The 17903-nt window shown below is 48.0% G+C and overlaps 1 protein-coding gene across 1 annotated transcript; it reads right to left on the bottom strand.

Annotated features, from left to right (window-relative positions):
• Positions 1-5793: 5793 nt before the first annotated feature.
• On the bottom strand, positions 5794-15170 carry MUL1 (mitochondrial E3 ubiquitin protein ligase 1). The gene is made up of 4 exons (XM_007980209.3): positions 14902-15170; positions 9527-9614; positions 8377-8497; positions 5794-7747 (listed from the first exon to the last, which is right to left on the bottom strand). The coding sequence occupies exons 1-4, from the start codon at positions 15019-15021 to the stop codon at positions 7018-7020; spliced, it is 1059 nt and encodes a 352-aa protein (XP_007978400.1). The 5' UTR covers positions 15022-15170; the 3' UTR covers positions 5794-7017.
• Positions 15171-17903: the final 2733 nt, after the last annotated feature.

Genomic DNA, 17903 nt, shown 5'->3' with positions numbered 1-17903 from the left:
TTTAAGAACATGCAATGCATTATGCATATCTCGTTTTTGTTTAAAGAAATTATGGTTAGTATATTTAAAGATGTGAATGCCTGGGAAATTACAGAGGGAGAAATGTGGGATTTTTGGTCCCCCCTGAATTTTCTGGGTTTCTCAAAACTTTCACATCTGCAGCCAGCTCCCTGAAACTGAAGAGACTGCTTCGCCCTATCCAGGCTGTTCCCAGTTGGCCCTGGGATCAGGAGGCCAGCGTCCTCCTCAGATTCTGCTGACTTCCAAGGCCTGTTCCCCACCCCTTGGGGAAGGGAAAATTGCACAGGCCTTTGGAAGTACAACCTCAGTTTGTCCTCCAAGTCCTCCAAGTCCTCCTCGACCATAGAGACACAGCGCCACCTGGAGGGTATTGTGGAGACTGCAGCATTAGGAGGGGCTGGGGAAGGAAGGAAATGAGGAAATGAAGATGAGCGATTTGTTGCAAGCACGTGTGAAGCACAGCCCAATAACTAGGAATGTAGGAATCACCTTTAATAGCTAGGGAAGACCGTGAGGGGATGGAAGCCTGCAATTATGGTCATCTGGACATTAACATTAGTATCACCTCGTTTGTACCCCCCCAGGCCTAGGGAGCATTCAGGTCACAGACGCAAGGTGCCTGGCCCACTAAGTGCTTAATAAATGTTTGTTGAGTTCGGCTGTGTCCCCCCAGAGTCACGGCCCAATGGCAGCAGCAGCAGCAGCATGTGGTCACAAAATGTGGATGTGAGGTCCCTAATGAGGAGCAGTGGCTCCAGCAGGGACTAAGGGTTAAGAGCGGGAGATGAGGGTACTCACCCAGACCGGCTCAGCGCCCCCTGCCCCACACCAGCGGCACTGGCTCAGCCTCACGTGCTCCAGTCTCAGGGAAGGGAAATGCCAAGTCCCTTGCTGGCATCTGGAAAACAATAAGGCAGCTGCAGGGGAAGTGACTAATGAGCACTTCAGGGAGCAATTCGGGACAGCACACATAGAAACTGATCTCATTCAAAATTGATCAGTTAACACTATCTAATTAGACAGAAAATGTGCTGAGCACCCGGCTTTCTGGGAGCACGGTCTGGAGGCTGTGGCACCCAGCTAGCCTGTAGAGGAACCACATCTCATCTCTCAGACCAGCCCCAGGACTGCCCTCCCTAGTCCTTCAGCCATGCTGCATCTCATAGATAAGCAAAATAGAGCTGAACAGAGGAGAGCTTCTAATCCAGCTTGCTCCTTTCATAGACAGAACTAAGGCCCAGAGAGGTTAAATCACTTGATCAAGATCACACAGCAATGGAGCAGAACCAGAGAGAAAGCCAGACTTTGGGCTCCCAGTCAAGACCATTTATCTCCATCCGGTGACACTGCCCTGACTTTCCTGGGTGGAGTCCTCAAAGCTCTGGACAGGTCACTGGACATAGCATTCTTCCTGTACAATTCATCCATCCTGGCTCCCAGGTCCTAAAAGGGGGGCTGTCCTCACTCCTTACAATCACCACTTTCATCTATGGTCCAAAACCCAGCTCCTCTAGGCAGTCTTCCAGGATTGTTTCGCCCACACCTACTATTTCATTCATGGGTTGACTCATTCATTCCATGTACACTCTGTAGTTAAGAACTTGGGCTCTAGAGTCAGACTGCCTGGGTTTAAGTCCCATCCCTCTTGTGCACTTCGGCAAGACACTTGACCTCTTTGGGCCTGTTTCCTTTTGTTTAAGAATAATACAAACACATTCGTCCATACCTCTCAAGTGAGGACCGGAAGGGTTCATTATGTACTGCACTTCTCAGGGTACCTAGCAAATAGTGAGCCCTGACGTGAGTTCTAATTAGCCTGCACTGACAACCCAGAATTTGCGGAGAAGGAAAAGAAATGAGACAGTCCCCGCCCAAGACACGGACAATATGGCTAACAGCAGGAATCGAGATTTGAGACTCTTATTATGGAATCTCAGAGGAGGGATACCTAACCCAGCCTAGGTGGGGAGGGACAGGGAAGATTTTCCCTGGAGGACACACCTAAAGCTGAGTGTTAAAGGGTGAATCAGTGTTAGCAAGGTGAAGAAAGGACCAGCATTCCAGAGACAGGAATTCATGTGAGCAAAGACAGACAACGGCATGGCATGGGGTTTTTTTTTGTTTTTCGTTGCTTTTTGGAATTGGGGTCTCACTCTGTTGCCCAGGCTGGAGTGCTGTGGCATGATCACAGCTCACTGCAGCCTCAATCTCCTGGGCTCAAGCCATCCTCCCACCTCAGTCTCCTGAGTGGCTGGGATTACAGGTGTGCACCACCATGGTCAGTTTTTTAGTTTTTAGTTTTTGTAGAGAAAGTGTCCTGCTATGTTGTCCAGGCTCATCTCAAATTCTACTTCCTGGCCTCAAGTGATCCTCCTGCCTTGGCCTCCCAAAGTGCTGGGATTACAGGCGTGAGCCACTGCCTGGCCAGCATGGCATGTTTAAGGAAACTCAACAGTTCAGTGTTGTTGGAGTCACAAGGAGGAGACTGAAAGGGACGCGGACAACCGTGGGGAGGTGGCCAGGGACGGGGTCATGCAGGGCTTCTCAGGCCATGGAACAGCCAGGACACGATGTTGCAGGTGGCAGAGAACCTGGAGGTGAACTTGAAGCAGAGGCAGGACGTGGCGAGGTTGGTGGTTTAAACAGATCATCCTCGACTCTGTGCGGTATGTTTTCTCTGCTTCCCTTCAGCAGTGATACCACCCTTGATTGGTTGATCTCTAATGGTCACAGAATGTGCTCTAACCAGGCCTGTCACAAAGGCTTCTTTCAAGTCCTATATTCTGTGAACCACAAATGTTCCCAACAACTGAGTCACCATACCTGTTGATATGGTTTGGATCTGAGTCGCCATACCTGCTGATATGGTTTGGATCTCATGCCGAATTGTAATCCCCAGTGTCAGAGGTGGGGCCTGGTATGAGGTGATGGGATAGTGGGGGCAAAGTTCTCATGAATGGGTTAGCACCACCCCCTCAGTGCTGTTCTCACGATAGTGAGTGATGTGAGAGCTGGTTGTTTAAGAGTATAGCATCTCCCTCCACTTTCTCCTGCTCTGGCCATACGAAGTGCTTCTACCCCTTGCCTTCTGCCACGACTGAAAGCTCCCTGAGGCCTCCCCAGAAGCGGAAGAGCAGCTGCTATGCTTCCTGTACAGCCTGCGGAACCGTGAACCAATTAAAGCTCTTTTCTTTATGAATTACTCAGTCTCAGGTATTTCTTTCTAGCAGTGTGAGAAGGGAGTAATACACCTGTCAAACAGGGTTTACTCCTGTTCAGTTACGATCCTTTGAAACAACTCTGAGCCCTTTGCGGGCAGGGACTGTCTTAATCATCTTGTATTTCCAGGCACAAAATACACATTCAGCAAATGTTTGTTGGGTGAATAAATGCCCATCCATGAGCAGGCCGTGGTGAGGCACGCCTGTAACCCCAGCACTTTGAGAGGCTGAGGCGGGCGGACCACAAGGTCAGGAGTTCGAGACCAGCTGACCAACATGGTGAAACCCCGTCTCTACTAAATACAAAAAATTAGCCAGGCAAGGTGGTGCATGCCTATAATCCCAGCTACTTGGGAAACTGAGGCAGGAGAATTGCCTGAACCCGGGAGGTAGAGGTTGCAGTGAGCCGAGATCATGCCATTACACTCCACCCTGGGCAACAAGAGTGAAACTCCATGTCAAAAAATAAATGCCCATCCATAATACCAACTTTGAGCATTCCAGAGGCCCTGTGGGACCATCAGCATCCATCCCCCAACTAGAGTTGTCATGGCCTACGATCAGGGCTGCAGAGGGTGTCAAGAGAGTGGCTAGTTTGTCACGTTATTGTTTGCTTTTTAATTTTCCCACAGGTTGTTCCTTTTTAGATTTTCCATTAGAATTCTGAATGAATTTGGATTCCAAAGACTGCCTTCCAGCCCCCATCCACTAGATCCGCTGGGGATGTGATTGGTTCTTCCCAAGGTGCTGCTCGGCTTGTAAAATGCTGTGTATTTATGATAACACTCAGTTGTCTCACGGACAACTTCTCTTTTTAGCCTCCTAGGCCTCATGTGATAAAAAGCAACGATTACAGGTTTTAGAGTCAGATTGTGGTAGCCTTGAACAAATCACACAACCTGTAAAAGGGTGATGCAGCCTCCCTTGCTGGTTTGCTATATTAGAAACAATACCTGTGAAGAGCCTGACATTGCTGGGCTTGTGATTACGTGTGGATGCAGCAAACTGTAACCCCACTGAGCCCCACTAATTGGAGTTAACAACATCCATTGCATAGGGCCACATTAATGCAAATGAAGTGCCTGGCACAGACAGTCAGAACACCAGCAGCAATTATTCAAGATTCCTGCCCAATACTGGCTGCCTGGGAGTAAAGAGACTGAGCACAGGGCTGATGTAGGGGACACTCAAAATTCATCATCATCCCATGGTCAGTTCAGAACTGACTTCCTGCTTCCCCTTTTCCCTGTCATCCTTCCTGCCAGCCTTGGTTCCACACATCCATTTAGGACCCATGCAACTCTCCTGGAGATCAGGCTCCTCAAATAGGTGGGAACGGCCAATGATAGCTGAAGTAGAGTATGGGACAGTTTCAGTCCCCAGCAGGCCAGGACCAAGCACGGCCCTCACACCCAGGGGGTCCAGGCACAAGCCAGCTTCCCGAGGCAGGGGCTGTGTGCCGGTCCTAGGTCTCCCATGACAGGGAGCTCAGTTGGGAAGCTCAGTGGGGAAGAACACTCAGAATGAAGAACTGGAGTCTGTCCAACATTGGGGTAGGCTGGGGAAAGTAGCCTGCCTGCTCCTTTTTAATCTCTTTGATCACATTTACCCATGAAAGCTATGCCAAGGGCTGAACTCAGATAGCTTACCATGCAAATCCCCCTGGGCCAGTTCATTCACCTTCCATTACAAGCTAAGTGCCAGAAGGACGATGAAAAGGGGACAGAGACTTTCAAGGTGCACAAAGAGGCCATTCCCGTCAGGGGCCTTTCACCCTGCCCTGCCCTAGAGCACCTTGTGTAAAACCAGGGTCTTCGTACTTCACTGGACGGACTCAATATTGGCAAGTGGATTCTTACCCCAACTTTCACCTGCTGCTCTAGTGTGGCCACCAGTTCTCCTCTATGGACTTGGGGAACACGTCTCTTGTGTGTTCCTGTTAGCACTGAGGAATTTACTGGCCGCACATTTAGTGAGCAGGAAGATGAGGACTTTAGAAACAGCTTGGGGCTTAAATTCAGACCCGTGACTTGCTATATCTGTGCCCTCAGCCCAGTGAACGTACCCTCTCCAGGCCTACTTCCTCACCCGTACAGCAGAGACACCAGGACTCGGCCTGCAGGGGTTTTGTGAGGATGAACTCACTCTGAAATGAGTGTGAAACAGCACGCAGCACAGGACCTCGTGCACAGTGGTACTGCTAAATGCTCATGTCCTCTCTGCTGTCCCCCAGTGCCCCATCTCCATCCCATTCTCCCAGCAGGTGAAATCTCAATGCCCTGGTTTGTAGCCTGTTGGGACAGACTTCAAAGACGGTCAGCAAGTCCAGCTATAACCTGCGGGCAGGATGTCCAGATTCCTCCCCGGGGGCAGGCATCCCTGCCTCCGCATCACACCATCTTGGGGGGGCCCAAACCACTACAGTCAAGGAAAAGGACACAGAGGCCTCAAACTCCCCACCTTTCACTCCATTGTGGCGGGGATTCAATCCCATCCTGAGAACGCTTAGGCTTAGTCATTTAACTCTTTTTAACAAGCAACAGGCTAGCACTTGGTTGCAACATGTTTAATTTGTGCTGTTCACACTGGACACTGCATCGTACTAGTGTCGGCCCCTGACGGCCCCTTCCTCAGCTGCACAAAGGAGGACGAGATATGAATATTCAAAGGCAGAAAAGGGCTATAAAAAAAAAGCTGTGTATGTGACCTCCGACTACTCAGAGGCGGGGGAAGACAGCCCCATTTGTCTTGCACTCAAAGGCTCACCAAGGGCAGGTGAGGGGCAAATGGTAATACAGGGAGGGGGTAACAAAAGGAGAAGCAACATGAGTACACCAAGATGTCAACGCTGCGACAGGCTGGAGGAGGGAGCCCTGAAAGGCCGTATGCTCAGGGTGCCAGCCGGCTGCTTTTCCTTGTGACAGCCTTGCAAGGAAGCTGTGAGGCCAGGACACTAGGCCAGCAGCGTCCACACTGTGTCCTTCGGGAGGCGAAGCCTCTGCGCCTCATTCTCCAGGATGGAAAACCAGGGACCACCCCTGAGCTCTCCCAAGTGGTAGCAGTTCAAATCAGGGCCAGCGGCGAAACCAGAAGGGCTGTCTGATCAACTGCCCTTCATGCGATCTCTCTCCAATCTGTTGCCCAGGGCCCCAACCATTTGGGCAGAAGCAGATGTGCTGACTTCACTTTTTTTGTCCTCTACACACATGTGCAGGTGTTTAAGAGGCAAGCCGGTGAGGGAAAAGGAACACAAGTTGACCCGCCCAGCCTGACAATTCTGAAGAAAGACTATTTCCCGGGGCATGAGGAAAAAGAAGAAAAGCTGCGGCAGAATCTCTTTGGAGGGAGCACCCAAGGCATCCGTTGTTCTCAGGGCCCAGCCTTTCCTCCCCTCTGACTGAGTCCTCCACCAAGTCCACAGCAAGCAACAATTCACCAGAAAAAAAACAGAAGACACAGGAACAGAAGGGCTGCTGATCACTGACTTTGGTGCCTAAGCGATGAAGCGTTTTCAGTCACACTCGCACTGATCTGGCTCCTGGGAGGAGACACCATGGCAGCCTCCCAGGGCGAGGCTCTGATTCTCAGGCCCCACGTGGACAGGGTCCCCATTCAGGCGGGAAAGGCAGCATCTTGCCACTGGAGGCGTGGGTCCCTCAATCATACCTGGAGGTGACAGCTACCCCCGCCACTGCTCCTCCAAAGGCCTTGAGATAAAAATCCCTGAAAAGGGGGCAGGGGAGCTACCATGCCAAGCTGTGCGGCTTCCAAACCATTAGCTGTTGTACAGGGGGATCACCCGGGTGATCGCCTGTCTGCAGATAGGGCACTTCTTGGGCTCTGGCAAGGCGCGGTAGCACTCGGTGCAGGAACAAACGTGCCCACACTCCAGAAAGACGCAGGACTTGAAGCTGCTCAGACACACGACACAGGCGCTCTTCAGACTCTCCCTGTCCTCGGGCTTGGCCCGGCTCAGCAGCTGGGCCTCATGCTCCTGGAACTCCTCCTGCATCTGCTTGAGGCGCAGACGCTCCTGCCGCTGCAGATACTGCTTCCGGAGGATGAAGAAGAGGGTGGCACATGTGGCAAAGCCAAAAACCAGCGCCAACACCTTCCAGAGCCTGACGCTCGACTCCTGCCTCTGCAGCAGGCTGTCGAAGTCCTGGCTGCTTAGATAGTACTGCATGCCTTGTTTGGGCGGCTGCAGGCGGACAGAGTTGTTGTCCAGGACCAGTTCGCCAACCCCCGTGAGGGTGGCCCCCACCTTCAGCATCTCCTCGGTCTCCTGGATGCCTTTGGGCCGCTCACCGCTGATGTAGTGGCCGATGACATCGGTGAAGGACTGAATCGAGGGGTGGAATTTCTCATACACAGTCTCTAGGCCCAGATCCACTGAGTCCAGGGGCTTCAGTACTCGCACGGCCACATCCACACCATCCTCGTGGGGCACCAGGTCAAAGGGCACTGTGTTGGTCCTCTGATGAATGATCTTTGAGCAATCATTCCTAGAAGAATAAGAGAACTAAAGATACAGGGTAGCAAACAGCAAACACCCAGGCAGAGCTGGAGATCAACTAAATGCAGAAGACAGCATAGAGTCTGAAGTAACCAGAAGAAGACAGTAAGATCACTATCTCCAGGTGCCCCCTAACAAGGAGGCTCCATTTTTAGGTCCTGGGGCGATCTCAGTGGGCAACAAATACCGCCACAGACTACGGAAACCATTCATTTCCCTTTCCACTGTAAAACAAACATCTAAAACAGAACCCACTAGGACCAGTTGGAAAACTGGTATTTCACGTGATGGCACAAAAGCATTTTAGGAAATACTGAAATCACTGATTCAGTGGTTCTCAAACTTCAGTGTAACTAACAACAGATTCCAGGTGCCTGATCCTGGAAATTCTGGTTGGATAAGTCTGGAAGGGAGCCCAGAAATCTGCATTTCAACAAGATGCCTAGGTGATTCTGATGTAGGAGGCCCACAGGCTACACACAAGAATATGACCTGCATTAAGAGACTGGTCTTCAACCTGTCTCAGGAGAAGCTGAAGACAAGGCAACAGCACCCAGGACCCCGGCATTTGAATAGACCAACTGCAAGGGTTTTGGCCAGTGGAGAAGTGATACATACCAAAGGTGGGTGGTTCGATTCCACACCATCTTGTGCTCCTGAAGTGTCAGGCGCTGAATTACCCCCTTGCAGTTTTCCACAAACTGGCTGTTAAGCGTTTCTTTAACAGACCGTACAGCTCCTAAGTGGACACAAATTCTATTATTTCTAAAAAATTTTTCTGCCCTCTCCTTTCAGATAGTTTAAAATGTGTTTTCTGGTCTGGCACAGTAGCTCACAACTATAATCCCAACATTTTGGGAAGCCAAGGCAGAAGGATCACTTGGGGCCACGAGTTTGAGACCAGCCTGGTCAACAGTGAGATTCCATCTTTACAAAAAATTTAAAAGTTAGCAGGGCGTGTGCCTGTAGTCCCAGGTACTTGGGAGGCTGAGGCAGGAGAATCACTTGAGCTCAGGAGTTTGAGGCTGCAGTGAGCTATGATCACACCACCATACTACAGCTACCTGGGTGACAGAGTCAAGACTCTATTTGAAACGGAGTCTCACTCTGTCACCCAGGCTGGAGTGCAGTGACACAATCTTGGCTCACTGCAACCGCCCCCCGAGTTCAAGCGATTCTCCTGCCTCACCTCCCAAGTAGCTGGGATTACGGGTATGTGCCATGACACCACATCCAGTTGATTTTTGTATTTTTAGTAGAGACGGGGTTTCACCATGTTGGCCAGCTGGTCTCAAACTCCTGAGCTCAAGTGATCAGCCCACCTCAGCTTCCCAAAGTGCTGGGATTACAGGCATGAGCTACCATGACTGGCCTTAAAAAAAAAAAAAAAAAAAAAAAAATTTTTAATTTAAAAAATGTTAAAAATTAAATGTTTTCAGTTGACTTTTGCTAATTAATCAAAACAATGACATTCTGATCACTGTAAGTCACATTTTAGAAGCACTCTCCCAAGCACTTTGCATGGATCACATAATTTGTCTTATAACAACCCTATAAAGGTTAAGTATTATTTTTGAGATCAGGCTGGTTCAGGGAGGTCTGGTAATCTCAGCGATCACAAAGCAATAACCCACATCTTTCTGACCCCAAAGTATGTTCTGGACCATGGACCCAACACCACAAAAGGCACTTAACATGAGCCAAGATGATCTTTATCAATCTTTTGGAAAAAGGAAATTGTTTGCCATTGCCCTATAAGCAAACATACCTTCTATAACAGCATAAGGCACACATTTTCCTGGAGCTTCTGAAAGAATACTCTTTAAATCTTCACCCAAGTGAACTTTTTTAGCTCCCTAAATACAAAAAAAAAAAAAGTTAAATAAATTGGCCATTGAACACTGACACGCTCAGTCAAACTTACAGGCAAAAAAAGAAAAAGATTCTATTTTTTTCATGTCAAGAGAATACGGAAATTGGACAGGAACGTGACTACAGAGAATCAGATTTCAAAGCTGTGTACATCAACAGGAATGGAGCCATGCCTGTGCCCTCTTCCATCACTGCAGAATGGGGGTGCCACATACATTCTTTTTCCAGTTAACCAAAACCTACACTCCTTTTCATGTTAAGACTTTTTAGTGAAAATATAAAAGATACTAGTCAATTTACATACCAGAGACTGAACATCATTCAATCTCTTCTTGACAACACAGAGCTATGGTCCAAAGGATTCAGGTATAAAGTACCTAACCTACTGCCTAGTACATGGTAGTGGTTTAGAACTGGTAGGTGTTGTTATTAACGTTACCACATCTTTACAAACAAATGCTCTGCATTGTATGTTATTAAAAAAACAAAGCAGGGGGGTTGCCTTTGCTTCAACAGGGCAAGACTGCTAACTGGTGCCAAATGCCATTTTACATTTGTTTATTTATTTATTTATTTATTTATTTATTTATTATTTATTTTTGAGCTGCGGTCTCACTGTTATACTCAGGCTAGAGTATAGTAGTGCAATCATGGCTCACTGCAGCCTCAACCTCCCAGGTTCAAGTGATCCTCCCACCTCAGGTCCCCAAGTTGCTGAGACCACAGGCATGCACCACCACACCTGGCTAATTTTTTTATTTTGCAGAGACAGGGTCTCCCAATGTTGCCTACGCTGGTCTTGAGCTCCTGGGCTCAAGTGATCCTCCTGCCTTGGCCTCCCAAAGTGCTGGGATTACAGGTGTGAGCCACTGCACCCAGTCTGTTCTACTTTTTGCCTTTTTCACGGTCATAATTAAGTGAGCACGGTTCCTTCTGCTGCTGTCTTCCTCTAACAATCCCTAATTCTCCTCTGCCTTCCAACTCAGAGCGTCCCAGCCACTGCATTTGGGAAACCAATCCTGTTACTGCTGTTTCAAAAATAAGAGAAAAGGAATAAAATCAATCATTTCCTGAGCATCTATGTGCCGGGTACTGTGCTGGGTGTCAGAGATTCAGGGATGAATAAACGACCACCTCTGCTTTCAGGGTATACCCAAAAACAGCTCTCGAGGATGCCAGATTCAGTAACCTCTAAAGATGAGACACCAGATGTATATGAAGGTCACTCGGAGTTTTAGCTACTGCTACACAGTAAATGACAGGAGCAAGGTCAGTCAAAATTTCTTAGCCACTTACACTGTGAAGATCCGAAATGACAGCAATAACAACTAACGATGTACTCATTTATTATCTGTCTCGTTCCACTAGAATGTTAAACCCTAGGAGCGCTTGGACATGGTTTGTCTCGTTCACTGCTATCCCCCTAGTGCTGAGAACTGTGCCTGACACACAGCAGGCATTTAATACATTATTTGATGAATAAATTAATGAATAAATAAGCATTTTAAATATACTGTGTACCAAGCAATATGCTAGGCACTTTAAATGCATAAGCCACTTAATGCCCACACCATCCCTTTACAGCAGACATTATTATCACCAATTACAGATAAGGAAACAGGCTCAGAGAGGTGAAGTGATTTGCCCAAAGTGAGACAGCTAGCAAAGTATCCATCACAGGATGGCCAATTCGAATTTTAAAGGGGGAAGAGGGAGAATATGATCAGAAAGACCTGGAGTTTAATCAAGCTCCAATGCATCCACTGTGGCTTGGGACAACTTCATTTATCTGAGTCTCAGTTTCCAAAACTGTAAAGGACACGGAAAATGCAATTTCACAGGATTTTTATGTGGGTTAAATGAACTTTAAGGTGTGAAAAAATCCAGTCCAGGGGCTGGCACATAGGAGGCACACAATAAATATGCATTCTCCTATGAGAGATATACAGGATAGGACACAAGCCCCACTCTGGAAATTCTGTCATCTGATCAAGAAAACAGAATCTAGGACAGGCATGGTAGCTCACACCTGTAATCCCAGCACTTTGGGAGTCCAAAGTGGGATGGCTGCTTGAGGCCAGCAGTGCAAAACTAGCATGGGCCACTTGCAAGACTCCATCTCTATGAAAAATAAAAAATTAGCTGGACGTGGTGGTGTGCACCTGTGGTCCTAGCTACTTAGGAGGCCGAGGCAGGAGACTGGTTTGGGCCTGGGAGCTCGAGGCTGCAGTGAGCTATGTTTGTGCCACTGCACTCCAGCCTGGGCAACACAGTAAGACCATGTCTCAAAAAAAACAGAGCAAAAAAGAAGAAAGAAATGAAGGACAGGAAGGCAGGCCAAGGAGAAAGAAAAGGAAGGAAAGGAGGGAGAGGCCGGGCGCGGTGGCTCAAGCCTGTAATCCCAGCACTTTGGGAGGCCGAGACGGGCGGATCACGAGGTCAGGAGATCGAGACCATCCTGGCTAACCCGGTGAAACCCCGTCTCTAGGCCGGGCGCGGTGGCTCACGCCTGTAATCCCAGCACTTTGGGAGGCCGAGGTGGGCGGATCACAAGGTCAGGAGATCGAGACCATGGTGAAACCCTGTCTCTACTAAAAATAGAAAAAATTAGCCGGGCGCAGTGGCGGGTGCCTGTAGTCCCAGCTACTCGGGAGGCTGAGGCAGGAGAATGGCGTAAACCCGGGAGGCGGAGCTTGTAGTGAGCCGAGTTCGTGCCACTGCACTCCAGCCTGGGCGACAGAGCAAAGACTCCGTCTCAAAAAAAAGAAAGGAGGGAGAAAGAGAGGAAGGAAATAGAAAATAGAGTATTAAGAGTCCCAGCTCTTTTTCCAGGAAGGGGCTATTTCATCCTCATTTAGGAACTGGTTGGCAAAGGTTGTTGTGTTTTTTTTGTTGTTGCTGTTTTTTTGAGAAGGAGTGTCGCTCTGTCGCCCAGGTTGGAGTGCAGTGGCACGATCTCGGCTCACTGCAAGCTCCGCCTCCCAGGTTCACACTCCTCCCGAGTAGCTGGGATTACAGGTGCCTGCCATCACACCCAGCTAATTTTTTTTTTTGTATTTTTAGTAGAGACAGGATTTCACGTGTTAGGCAGGATGGTCTCAAACTCCTGGCCTTGTGATCCGCCCACCTCAGCCTCCCAAAGCGCTGGGATTACAGGCGTGAGCCACCGCGCCTGGCCCGGCAAAGGTTTTACGGTCACCCAAAGATGGAACCTAAAGAGTTCACCGCTTCAAAGAATCCCACTACCAGCCAACTTGAGGCCAAAGTGGTCTGGAGTCAGAAAGTGAAGTATCAGTTACACAGAGCTAATCACTTCAGGATTAACTTGATTATTTAATCAGGTGACACACGGGGCAGCTGCAATCTCACTATAATGCCACTGCACAGCAAATCCAATTGTCTCCTAACTTGGTTCTTTTCAGATTCCAAAACTCCCTTCATAGCAGGGATTTCACACATTGGTTTCTTTTTTTTTCTGAGATGGAGTCTTGCTCTTGTCACCCAGGCTGGAGTAGCCCGGCCCACCCATTAGTTTCTAAACCCTTACTGAAAACAATCTGATAATGAAGTTAGTCAAGTTTAGGAATCCATCTTTCATATAAACATCAAATTAGGTTAGGCCCTTAGCTCTCGTATTGTGAAACTTCAGCCAAAAAGAACCCACAAACATTTACTGAGCATCTACCACTTGTCAAGTACTGTGTCAGAAGCTAGAGGAAAGAGAATGGATGAATAAGAGTCTGTCTCTGACCTACAGAGGCCCATCTCTCTGGACCAGTCAGAGAGTCACATAAAGCAATGTCAATCAGATTAAAATCCTACCCTTGGAATCAAAATACCTAAATTTAAGTTTCAAGCTGACTAGTTGTATGGCCTTTCCTCCGAATCTCAATTTTCTGATTTGCAATGCGGTGGTAACTGCCATTTTATCTACTTCAAAAAATTATTGTGGGCCGGGGGCAGTGGCTCACGCCTGTAATCCCAGCACTTTGGGAGGCTGAGGCAGAGGGATCACCTGAGGTCAGGAGTTGGAGACCAGCTTGGCCAACATGGCAAAATCCCATCTCTACTAAAAATACAAAAATTAGCCGGGCGTGGTGGCAGGCGCCCGTAATCTCAGCTACTCAGGAGGGTGAGGCAGGAGAATCGCTTGAACCCGGGAGGCTGAGGTTGCAGTGAGCCAAGATCATGCCATCGCACTCCAGCCTGGGCAACAGAGCGAGACTACGTCTGAAAAAAAAGAAAGAAAGGAAAAAAATCATATTGTGAAGAAAAAAATAAAATCAAGATGCAAATGTGGCTAGGCGCAGTGGCTCACGCCTGTAATCAGAACACTTCAGAGGGCCAAGGTGGGGAGATCACCCGAGGTCAGGAGCTGGAGACCAGTCTGGCCAACACGGTGAAACCCTGTGTCTACTAAAAATACAAAAAAAAAAAAAATTAGCTGGGTGTAATAATCCCAGCTACTCAGGAGGCTGAAGCAGGAGAATCACTTGAACCCGGGAGGCGGGGGCTGCAGTGAGCCCAGATCGCGCCACTGCACTCCAGCCTGGGTGACAGAGCAAGACTCTATCTCAAAAAATATATAAAAATAAAAATAAATGCAAATGTGTTGTGTAAACCGTAAAGCACAGTTCAAAAAAGAGCACCATTTATTTAAAAAAAAAAAGTTGTAATATAAAAAGGAAGCGTCTGTAAATCAAGGAGAGGTGAGGTTTAGTGAATGGATGTCTGCACTTGCTGTTCCCTCCATCTCCCGCTAGATATCCGCATGACTTCCCTCGTCTCTTCCTGGGCTCTGCTCAAATGTCACCTTATCTAAGATAGGAGATCCCCCTTTTTCCAGCATTCCATGTCCTCTCCCCTACCTTACTCTAAAGCATTGCTCACCATCTGTTACACTGCCTGATTTACATGTTTGCTGTCTAGCCGTATTAAAACGGAATCTCCACGAGGGGAGGGACTTTCATCTGTTCTACTCACTGCCTGGCGCATCGCAGGTGTTCAATAAATACTTTTCGAGTAAAGTAATGAAATCAAAATTCATTCTGAGTCATAAGAAGGACGTGGGAAAAAAGGAGCGGAACAACCGTCATCCCGAGCCCGAATCCTGCCCCTCGCTCCTCCATTTACTGGCTGGATGACATCCTTCAGAGGCTGTTTCCTTTTCTGGACAGTTTCCGACGGTGGGGCGGCCAAGGTGAATCGTGGGCTCCCCAGGACCTGGGACAGAGATGACCCGGCTGAGGCCAGGCCGGCTCCAGCACTGACCTTGAGCTCTTGGGAGACCCGGGCCTTCTGCCGGTACACGGAGTACAGGGCGGCGGTGACCACAGAGGTGGTGCCCAGGAGGATGAACTGGCACAGCGAGGGCCGCCCTCCGCTCTCCATGACGGCGCCAAGCCCCGGTGGCCGACTGTGACGCAGAGGATACGCCTGGTGACCCCCTACTCTCCACCTCCTTCCGACGAGGACCGCACCCCCTGGACAAACCGGACCGAAAACTCGAAATCAGTCGCCCAACGATGACGCACGACGCCGGAACCGGAAGCGGGGGCCAGGGGGTTGTAGAGTGAACCGGAAGGTGGGGTTGCCCGGGTGACAGTCAAGCTGCTGCGGCCTACGATGAGATCCTGTCTCTCCAGCCGGGTGTCGGAGAGCGATTGGGGAGCTGAGCGACCACCCACCGCTCCATGGCCATCCCCTTCGAAACGCGGCGCACTGGCCATAACTGACTCGCCCATTGCCTTGGTCTCCGTCCCTCTGGTTTCCTGTGGTTACTGGACTGTTTGATGGGTTATTCCATGTCTTCGCCATTAGATTGGCAGGAAATAAAATAATTGTGTATTAATCTCTTATGAGTAGTATACGTTTAAGTTTCAGAGCAAACTCTTAAGACTTGGAATTTATTCTGGCCACTTTACAGATGAGAATACTGAGGCCATAGAGGTTAGGGAACGATGTGCTCGAAGTGTAGTGAGTGCTAGAGAGGAATTTACGCAACTTCAAAGCCCTCAACTCTACCCCAAGAGGGCAGATTATATCACCAAAGTAGCCCCTCAATCTGCCATCGCCACATAGAACAACATATTTATTAAATAACAACTATGTTGAGTGCCTGTTATGTGTCAGGTTCGGGGAGGGGTGGGAAGTTTTGCAGGCATCATCCCATTGAACCTTTACAACACAACTATAATGCAGATTACAGATGAGGAAACTGAGGCTCAGGTAAGTAATTTGTTCAAGGTTATACAGCTAAAAGCAATACGGATGGGCGTCAAACCCAGGGGGTCCTTCTTCAGAGACTGTTCCCTGATCTCTGTAATGCATCTCCTTTCTAAAATTATCGGAGATAACCCAAATCCTTCTTCTAAACATCAGCATTCATTGAGCTATCTCCTACAGGTTATGCTTTAATTTTTTTATTTGTTTGAGACAGGGTCTCACTCTGTCACCCAGGCTGGAGTACGGTGGTGCAATCACAGCTCTCTGCAGCCTCTCACCCTGGGATCCTCCCACCTCAGCCTCCCCAATAGTTAGGACTAGACATGCATGCCACACCCAGCTAATTTCTTAAAAAATGTTTTGTAAAGTCAAGGTCTCACTATGTTGTCCATGCTGGTCTGGAACTCCTGGGTTCAAGCGATCCTCCTGACTTGCCCTCCCAAAGTGCTGGGATTACAGGCGTGAGTCACCACGCCAAGCCTAAATTCTTGTATTTTCATGTTTACATGTATAAGTATTTATGTAAGGAGAATTTCTAGAGGTAGAATTGCTAGGTCAATGGGTGTGGGCACTGTTAATCTTGATCAACATTGTCTAATTTTTCTCCATAATGTCCAATTTTACATTTATGAGCAATATGTGGGAATTTCTTTTCTTTTCTTTTTTTCTGGAGACAGAGTCTTGCTCTGTAGCCCAGGCTGGAGTGCAGTGACATGATCTCAGCTCACTGCAACCTCCGCCTCCTGAGTTAAGTGATTCTCATGCTTCAGCCTCCCAAGTAGCTGGGACTACAGGCATGCACGACCATGCCCAGCTAATTTTTATATTTTTAGTAGAGAGAAGATTTCACTATATTGGCCAGACTGGTCTTGAACTCCTGATCTCAAGTGATCTGCCTGCCTTGGCCTCCCAAAGTATTGGGATTACAGGTGTAAGCCACTGTGCCTAGCTGGGAATCTCTTTTCACCCACACTTTTTGACAAGTTCTATTAAAAATTTAAGGTTAGACCTCATTTTAAGTTTGTGTGTGTGTGTGTTTACCAAATTCATGATCATCCCTTGGGTTGAAAATCATCAAAGATATCTCAGGGTGTTAACAATCTAACAATTCTAACCCTATGCTTATAAAAAGTAATTCTTATATGACCCCAATTGTATTTAAGGAATGGAGTTTAAAAAAAACTGTTATATATAACAGGCTGATTTAATAAAGATATTTTACTTTTGTGGAGTAATCTACAGTTTTTAGACACATCATCTGCAGTTTTTAAACACATCTTACCTAGTGGCCTGATTCAATGTATGTAAAATGTGTCCCGCCAGGCCCAACATTGTTTTTAATAACAAAGTAATGAAAGTAACTTTATCAATAAATGTTATCAATAGTAAATTGGCTGAATAATTTTTTAAAATATGTGTATGTGTGCTTAGTCAGGTGAAAAAGCAAACTGCAAAACTAAGGAGGAGCCCCATTTATTTTTAAAAGGAGAGAGAAGAGTATACTATATATATTGCATGTCTCCAGAAGGATTCACAAAAAGCTGATAATAATTGGTTCTTTCCATAGAAGGGAATGGGGTGGCTAGAGAACAGAGAAGGTGACTTTTCACTCTGTTGTATCTTTTGAGTGTGAATGTACAGCATATTTTGAATTAATAAAACTAGAATTTAAAAAAAAAAAGCAACCAGGTGAGGTGGCTCACGCCTGTAATCCCAGCACTTTGGGAGGCCAAGGCAGGTGGATCACCTGAGGTCAGGAGTTCGAGACCAGCCTGTCCAACATGGTGGAACCCCATCTCTACTAAAAATACAAAAAATTAGCTGGGCGTGGCCAAGCGCTGTGGCTCACGCCTATAATCCCAGCACTTTGGGAGGCCAAGGTGGGCAGATTGCCTGAAGTTGGTAAGTCGGGAGTTCGAGACCAGTCTGACCAACATAGAGAAACCCTGTCTCTACTAAAAATACAAAATTAGCTGGGCGTGGTGGCACATGCCTATAATCCCAGTTACTCAGGAGGCTGAGGCAGGAGAATCACTTGAACCCGGGAG

The sequence above is a fragment of the Chlorocebus sabaeus genome, chromosome 20 (genome assembly GCF_047675955.1).
Source record: "Chlorocebus sabaeus isolate Y175 chromosome 20, mChlSab1.0.hap1, whole genome shotgun sequence".
Lineage (NCBI taxonomy): Eukaryota > Metazoa > Chordata > Mammalia > Primates > Cercopithecidae > Chlorocebus > Chlorocebus sabaeus.
The sequence above is the reverse complement of the archived record's forward strand: the minus strand, read 5'-3'. Positions and strand labels throughout refer to the sequence as shown.

What these genes read in the sequence shown, in the direction of transcription:
- MUL1 (XM_007980209.3), bottom strand. Translation starts at nt 15,021, where the DNA reads ATGGAGAGCGGAGGGCGGCCCTCGCTGTGCCAGTTCATCCTCCTGGGC. An exon ending in GGGTCTCCCAAGAGCTCAAG is followed by an intron (nt 9,615 to 14,901) that starts GTCAGTGCTGGA and finishes TTTTGTATTTAG; the next exon opens with GGAGCTAAAAAAGTTCACTT. An exon ending in GCCTTATGCTGTTATAGAAG is followed by an intron (nt 8,498 to 9,526) that starts GTATGTTTGCTT and finishes GTGTCCACTTAG; the next exon opens with GAGCTGTACGGTCTGTTAAA.